The sequence below is a fragment of the Vanacampus margaritifer genome, chromosome 7 (genome assembly GCF_051991255.1).
Source record: "Vanacampus margaritifer isolate UIUO_Vmar chromosome 7, RoL_Vmar_1.0, whole genome shotgun sequence".
Lineage (NCBI taxonomy): Eukaryota > Metazoa > Chordata > Actinopteri > Syngnathiformes > Syngnathidae > Vanacampus > Vanacampus margaritifer.
This window is the reverse complement of record NC_135438.1, coordinates 1,862,960-1,870,879: the sequence shown is the minus strand read 5'-3', so window position 1 is coordinate 1,870,879 and position 7,920 is coordinate 1,862,960. Positions and strand designations below refer to the sequence as shown.

Here is a 7,920-nt window from a genome sequence, read left to right as displayed (position 1 = left end):
ATGCTCTTTGGACTGTACATTATGAAATGTGTTTAATTTTTTTTTAAATGTCCAAATAGCATCTAGCCGCCATTTTGTTACCATATCTTCACCTTCCTAAAATAATGGTCAAAGCATTTTTTTCAGAAAACATGAAAAACGGAACCAAATCCTGATTATAGGAATAATTTCATTTCAGGTGTTGAAGTGATCTGTTGAACTAACGATGTAGCTAATTTTAGCAGAGGCAGCTAGCATCCTGAGAAGTTTAGGGCAAAAACGTGAAAATGTGACCATTATTCTAAGAGGGTGATGATATTTATTGGTACAAAATTAAATCACAATGGCCGTTAAGTATTCTTTTTTTTTTGGGGGGGGGGGGACGTTCAGTATTTCTGTGAACGACATGTTAACTCCCCACATATTAACTAAAGCCAGTTATTATTTTTGACAGTATTTAGTACAATAATCACCCATCCTCATTCAGGCACAATGTCGGCGATCCACTTGAGGTACGGCGGGTTGCCCTGGTCGATGGGCAGGCTGATGACTTCGGCCACCTCGTACGGGTGGTTCTTACTGGAAGTGGCATCAAACAGAACAACGGCTCAATCGACATGGAGTCTGATTGACACCGAGACACCAATTGACCTCTTACCGGACGTAATCGGTGAGAGCCGGGACCTTGGAGCTTCTGGTCTTGATCATCTAAACGAGGTGAAAATGCACATCAAATATCTCAAGTGCTTTTTTTTGAAGGGCGATTTGTGCACTTTTGAAAGTCACACTCACCAGCAGAACCTCACTGTCCTCATGGATGGCCCCCTGCCATTCATACCTGCCATTCATAACATCAAACGGAAGAATTGTGTCAGTGATTCTCAAACTTTTGACACCAAATAAAAAATACTTTGCTGATCAAGTAGCACCATCAAAACCAACAGTGAACTACAGGATTGCATCGTGCCACAAAGTTTAATATAATTGTACTGTACTTTTTTCATTTACCACTAGAGGGAGCCCATATACCACACTTTGAGAGTCACTCAAATCAAATGATCAACTACAGATCTTTTCAAAATGGATCAAAAACAGCGTGACATTAATAAAAGGGCAATCAGGGACCCTCACTTTTGTTTGTGCGTGCGTGCGTGCGTGAGACACCTACACGGACGTGATGGCGGGCACAATGTTGACGCAGGCGGCCAGCTTCTGTTGCACGATGCCTCTGTGAGACAACCAAAAAACAATACAAATTAATACTATGTATAAATAAGCAAAGTTCACTATTTTATTGTTGATCAAAATCAATTCATCGAGACTTTTTTTTTTTTTTTTAATTTTATTTGAATTTTATTGTGGCTGCACATTTTGGGATGTGCAAACTGGACACCACCACCAATCTCAAATAAAAACACCTTATCTGCGATTGAAAGTGAAAACAACCGTCCATGCTGCGAAAAAAGACACAATAGGATGATAATATTGAGCAAGACAACCTGGCCAAGTCTTTGGCCACCGTGTCGTTGGGGCAGGTGACGAAGGCGGCCGAGTGTGCGCCCGACGTGTACGTCTCGGAAGCCATGGAGAACGCCCTCTGTCCGATGCTTCTCAGCAGCTGGAACATAAACGCGCACAGCAGCACCGTCTGACCAGGAAGAGGAGGACATTTGGTCACATGATCTAACGTTCATCAGACCTACATTGACGAAAGGATTCAAGAGCACGCAGCCTTCTAATGCTAACTAATAGAAGATGCAAGCTTTTTCCAAAAATAGTTACCAAAATCCAATTAATACACATAACTATAGAGGTCATATGGATGATGGTAGCATCATCATAGAGCTTATACATACTAACCAGAAGCCAACCTCGGCAAGATCCACCTTGCAGCGCTTCAACGTTAGGAAGTCCAATGCGCATGCCCCAAACACACCTGGTAAGGAAAGAAAGAACACAAGCACATTTTGTTACCACAACAACTTGAAACAAAAATGCACCGTCAACCACAACAAAAAAAGCGATATTTCTTTTACAAAAACGCATTCTTTTAATCTCAAAAATGTAATAGCTTGCCATTAAAAACACTGAATTTGACCCCAAACCCCCCCCAAAAATTATTTTTTTTACATTTGGTCACACAGAAATGCAAATTTTGGCTAGTCCAACATGTGATTGATAGCATTTTCACCACGTAAATGTATTAGCTGTTTACCATTAAAGTTGAAAACATTATATGTGGTTAATATTTGACTACAGAAATTCCTAATTTTGCCATTATAACGCTTTTATTTGGCCATAAAATTATTAATTTGGGGACAGATATTCAATTGCTTGCTATTTAGGCCGCATTAGACCAGTATTGTTTGACTTGAAAACATTCCATTCCTGCGAAGTCGTTAAAAAAAATTAATCTTGAAAGGCATTTTAACAATACTCAAAATGCCGTGTTGTGAATTTTGTTTCAACATTTGCCGCGCCTCCTCTCGCTCCTTTGTCTCAATGAGCAGTTAGCGATTATTAGCCGCTAGTGCTACTAAAGGGCTTTGATGGAGCGTAAATTAAGAATATATGAATGCCATAATCGCAGATAAAAACTCGATATTTGGTTGTGTGCCTCTAAACTTACCTACTGTTGACAACTACCAGTACCAGCGAGCGTCGGCACTACTGCCGTAAAGTGTGGCAACTGTCGTCGAGCAGACAGAAACCGTCACTGTGAGATATTTAAAAATAACCGCGACTTTTCTAATGTTTATGTGAAAATACAACATTTGTAATTAATATGAGGTTATCAATCTTCAAACTATTTTTTTTAAATACATTTAGGGTAATTCGCGATGGTCCAAATTTACGACATTTTTCCACATATATGATGGGTTGAATTGAACATGCAAAACTTTATTTAAAAAGCCAATGGAAAAACAAAAACATTTACTTTAGTATCGCTATCATTATTTAATTTATTTATTACTAAAGGTCCCCTTGAAAAATCTTGTACAATTGATTCAAGAAAACTAAAAAAAAAAGTTTTTTAAACATTAATAATTATCTCTGAATAATTCTATTTTCCCAGAATTGCATTCTTATGTAACTGCATAAAATGAACAGCACTGTAATTGCAAATGAGCAAATTTACGTTTTATAGTGGAATATTCTTATTCCGTATTCTGTTAGTTATTTAAAAAAGAAAAATTGCATTGCATTTCCTAGAAATGATGAATAATGAAAATATTTAATATACTTCATTGTTCGGTCATTACAGAGAATAATAGTAATACATTACTAAAGTCTTAAAAGAAATCTATCTCGGGAAACCAAAATCTAAAGTGTAAAATATAACAAAACATTATTTGATTATTAAAAAAAAAAAGAGGATTATTATTTTAAAATGAAAAATATTGATTATATTATATGTATACTGTATTGGTTTTTATTTTTTATTTTTATTTTAACTGAACCCAGACTTTATATAATGGGCCGTCACGATCATTATTGAACATGCAATGACAGTAATGACCACTGGGGAGCGGCATTTCGGCACTTGTCTGAGGGAATTGGTTGGAGCTTGATGCCCATCAGCTTCTTTCACACACACACACACACACGCACACACACAACACGCACTGATTTATGGCACGTGCGCAGCCACTCTGTTTGATAACATTCCCTTTACCTCCTTCACACCCCTCTCCTCGCCTCCATCTTGAATTGAGTGTGTCACAATCACGCACGCAAAAAGATTTACTTTGGTGCACGGAAGCACATAAAGACGCGAAAAGACACATAAGCGGCTGTTTTTTGCAATGATGGCGTCGGTGAGAGGAGGCGAAGATGCACGGCGCGGGGGTGGGCGGGTGGGGGGGGGGGGTTGTCTTGTTCCCATGGAAACTGTGCAGTCAGCACATCTGTACGTCCTCCCTCGTCGGCATCCCGTGGCCTCTCGCCTCCACAGCTGGACGTGACACACGCACACGTGCACGCAGCGCCCTGGCCGCGTTGCCATGGTGAGCGCAAGGCCCTCCACCCATTGCGCGCGTAAGCAAACATGGGCTCTTGACTGTTTTATGAGCAGGTTTGATCCTCCTCTCCTCTCTTCCTTCTCCCTCTGCCTGTCCATCAGCTCTTCCTCCTCCTCTTCCTCCCCCAAGCACGAGGAGAATCAATATGTTTTCAATTTGCGGCAGCGCCGTCCTCCTCTGCATTCTAATCAGGCCGCGCCGCCGGCCCTTTAAGTGCGCGCCGCGTGGCAGAGGACATTGACGCCGACTGCAGCGTCCCCACTTTCGTGCCCCCACCCTTGCCTCCCCTTCCTCTGTTTTACAATGTGGCGCTCCGCAGTGTTGTTTCATCCTGAAGTGTTGGAAGGCCGCCGGGGAACTTGTTGCTTCTTTTTTTTTTTTTTATCTAATTCGCAGCCAAATTCATTCTTTGGTCTCATTCAGGGAAAAAAAATGTGATGTGATGATTTACTTGTCTTGATGTTAAACTTGTGAATCAGTCCGAGTCCATTCCAGGCCGAAATAGTCGCGCATCAATTACGTTTCGGTGCTCATGTCGCCTCCCGTCAGTCATTCCAAAAAATTCTCTCTGATGTCACTGTTGTCAAAGGTTCCCTGTTATCATTGTGTTGCAGAGGGGGTGTAGCACCTCAGGGATCTCGTTGGTGCCCCCTGTAGATGGCACAGAGATAAGACGAGCCCCGCCGCCGTCAACTTCTGGAGGAACGTCCCTGTGAGGATTACAATCTGCAGCAATTAGCTATAGCGCCTCCGCTTATCTATTCATGAAAATGCACACCGCCGCGCTCATTAGCTCTTTGACCTCGGGTCACGACCTGGAGAATCACCAGGAAAGGAAGAAGACATGGATTAAAGAGAAGGGAGGACGGACGGACAGATAGACAAAAGTTGAAAGCGTGTTACAGGGGTGGTTTGTTGCCTAGCAACGTGGAATTCAAGACACATTTAAAGGACGAAAAGTCCACACGAAGATGCGCTTCAAACTAAGTTATTGTCTTTGATATTTGCAAAACGCGCATTCGAGTCATTGAAGATATTTACAGAAATGTCGACTACATGTTTGTTGAAGACTTTGATATTTACAAAAACATCTACATTAGGTTCACTGATGCCAAATTTGTATGTGATATTGATGACAACTATATGTCTTTGATTTTTAGTGAAACATTAAGTTTGTCGAAGTCGAAACTGATATCTACAAACGTGTACATTAGATGACTTGAAGATGAAGTTAGCTTTTAGTTTAGTGACATTTTTAAACTTTAAACTGCTAACGTAAATTGCAAACGTGACCACAGAAGTAAGAAGACCGCAGTCCCTCCATTAGCGTTATGGATATTTGCATTCGTTCCCAGGACCTCAATCAAATTCCATTAGCGGCGAGATCCATCCATCATCATCCATCACGCCGCCGACTGACGTCATATTGTTTGTGTGCGTTAGCCGTGTCAACAATCGTCCTGCTTTTGACCTTCAGACGCTAACGCAACAACAAGCTTTGACGCAGCGGCGGCTGCCATGATGGAAGGCTTTTCCCAGCCTCTGCGTCCACGCAGGAAAAAGTGGCGAGATGAGGAGGAGGATCAGGAGGAGAATTTTAAACATGTCCTTTAGACCCCAGAGGAGGAAGAGGAGGGAGCTGCTTCTTCGTCGCCACCTCCCATATTCATCATGCTACAAAAGCACACTTTAGCCCTAGCGCTAGCTAGCGCCAATTGGGATGACCTCAACTGGGATTATTGATGGTGCAATATCATAATAAATCGGCGTAACACTTGCAAAGATGCCCGAAGGGCGATCACCCCACATTTAGTTTTTACAATTATGACTTACGACACACAAATAAATACGCAATGTTTTCGTAACAATCAAGCCGCTCAGAGCGCTCGTCCTTCAGCTAATTCTGAACCAAGCTTTAAAATGGTTGCCCGAAACAACCCTAATCCTGAACCAAAGTCCAGGTCTAATCCTAAAGTGAACTCTAACACTTACCCCAGCCCTATATGGCTAAATTTAAAAGTGTGTGTGTGTGTAGGGGGGGTGGGGGGTCAATTTCGCTAAAACTGCTAGCAAGATTTAAGTGTAGCCTCACTTCCCTTCACGTTGGCCACGGCTGCTATGTTTTGGTAGCACGATTTAGTAATGGAAGTTACTTGTAAGTGCTCACCAAATGATTGAATTATTTGTAAGTTATTACTCGCACCATCCGATTGATTGGTTTTCTTTGGCGGCGAAAACCAACCGGCTTTCGGTTCAATCCAAAACGGCTAACCTCGCGTGTGCCTGGCAAAACATTTGACAAGTGAATCCTCGAGTCGTATATAGTCCAAGCGTGCGCCCCGTCTGGGCGGGCGTGTGGGACGTCAGCCGCTGCAGTTCGAACGCTGCCTCTCCAGGCTAAAAGTGGACCGTGTAGCTATTGAAGCCCAAAAGCTGTGTAGGATGCGCGCTAGCCTTTGTAGCACGCCGCGTAGCCCACAGCTAGCGGCTAACGTTGCGTATATGTGTGAGTGTACGTGTGTGTGGGCGGTCGACTCGCAGCCTCGTCACGGCGCGTCCACTCAGAGAAATGCTAAATACTTTCCTTTTCTCATTCATTTGTATATTGAACAAATGCTCACGGATACTTTACATTTAATATGTTGTTGATAAAAATGTACACTGGCGAAACACTCTAAATTGAGTTGACTAGTCACGACATTGTTGTGATATTACAAAAACAGGTTAGGTTTGATCAAGAGTAAATTGTTACAAAATTTAAAAAAAAAAAAGAAAAGTTTTTGATGCTTTACTTTTTTCTTCTGTTGTATTCTTTGTTTAACCTAATGTAGGGGTGGACAACTTGCTACTTTAAATACGGACAATATCTGTGCACATGCAAATACATGCACTTCATACATGTCATTTTTCATCATACAATTTTCAATGCATGTAAAAGTTTCACTATCCTAACAAGTCCAAAGGTCTCTCGCATAAAAATGACCATTCAAGGGACGGCACAAAACTGCACTCTAAAAACAGTTGCGTCAAAAATAACCCAAATATGGATAAAAAAAATGGACCGATCCACTTTATGGGTCAATTTGACCCAACTTTCTGGGTTGTTTTATACAAAATGACCCAATTTTTGGACCCAAATAAAGGATCTGACCAATATTTATGAGTTGTTTTACGCTGAAAGACACAATTCTTGACTCAAAGTTGAAAAGTTGGGTCAAATCGAGCCAAGTCCATTTTGTACCCATAGTTGGGTTATTTTTTACCCAACTGTTTTTAAGAGTGTGTTAAACAAGAAACCAACATTAAGTGCAATAATTTATTTTGTACATTAAAAAAAAAGAAAAAGAAAAATGAACAGATAAATCGACTCACTCAAAATTTCAATATAATTGACGGTCATATTTTCGTTCGGCATATTTTTCCAAATCCGCCCAAAAATGATTGGCCTGAGTATTAGACCCAATGTAAGGTGCAACTATGGCATGTCAGCCATCTAGTGGTGAATGGTGATATTACAGCTTCAAACTACAGTTGGCCCCTGCATATTCACAGTTGGGCACCCACAAATTTCCGGATTATTTTCTTTTATTCAGCATTTTTTTTCTTCCAGATTTTGGATTTTTTTTTCAATAGATGGATGGGTAGATAGATAGATAGATAGATAGATAGATAGATAGATAGATAGATAGATAGATAGATAGATAGATAGATAGATAGATAGATAGATAGATAGATAGATAGATAGATAGATAGATAGATTGATAGATAGATAGATGGGAGTGAACCCAAAGTGTGTCGGTTGCATGCAGGCCAGTAGGACGCGTCAACGTGAAGCAACACAAACAAAGCCGACGAAAGCAACAACAAGCGCCGCACCCGCTAGCCATTAGCATGCGCCTTCATGTGTGGCACAATGTGA

The 7,920-nt window shown here is 41.2% G+C and overlaps 1 protein-coding gene across 2 annotated transcripts; it reads right to left on the bottom strand.

Moving 5' to 3' along the window:
- Positions 1 to 353: 353 nt before the first annotated feature.
- LOC144055648 (protein CutA homolog) lies at positions 354 to 2,712 on the bottom strand. 2 transcript variants are annotated; one of them, XM_077571819.1, is made up of 7 exons: positions 2,609 to 2,712; positions 1,840 to 1,915; positions 1,479 to 1,597; positions 1,148 to 1,207; positions 772 to 817; positions 638 to 687; positions 354 to 558 (listed from the first exon to the last, which is right to left on the bottom strand). In XM_077571819.1, the coding sequence occupies exons 2-7, from the start codon at positions 1,900 to 1,902 to the stop codon at positions 459 to 461; spliced, it is 438 nt and encodes a 145-aa protein (XP_077427945.1). In that variant the 5' UTR covers positions 1,903 to 1,915; positions 2,609 to 2,712; the 3' UTR covers positions 354 to 458. The 2 variants fall into 2 exon arrangements, with proteins under 2 accessions (XP_077427945.1, XP_077427944.1); XM_077571818.1 differs by having other exon boundaries at positions 1,479 to 1,627; positions 2,609 to 2,703.
- Positions 2,713 to 7,920: the final 5,208 nt, after the last annotated feature.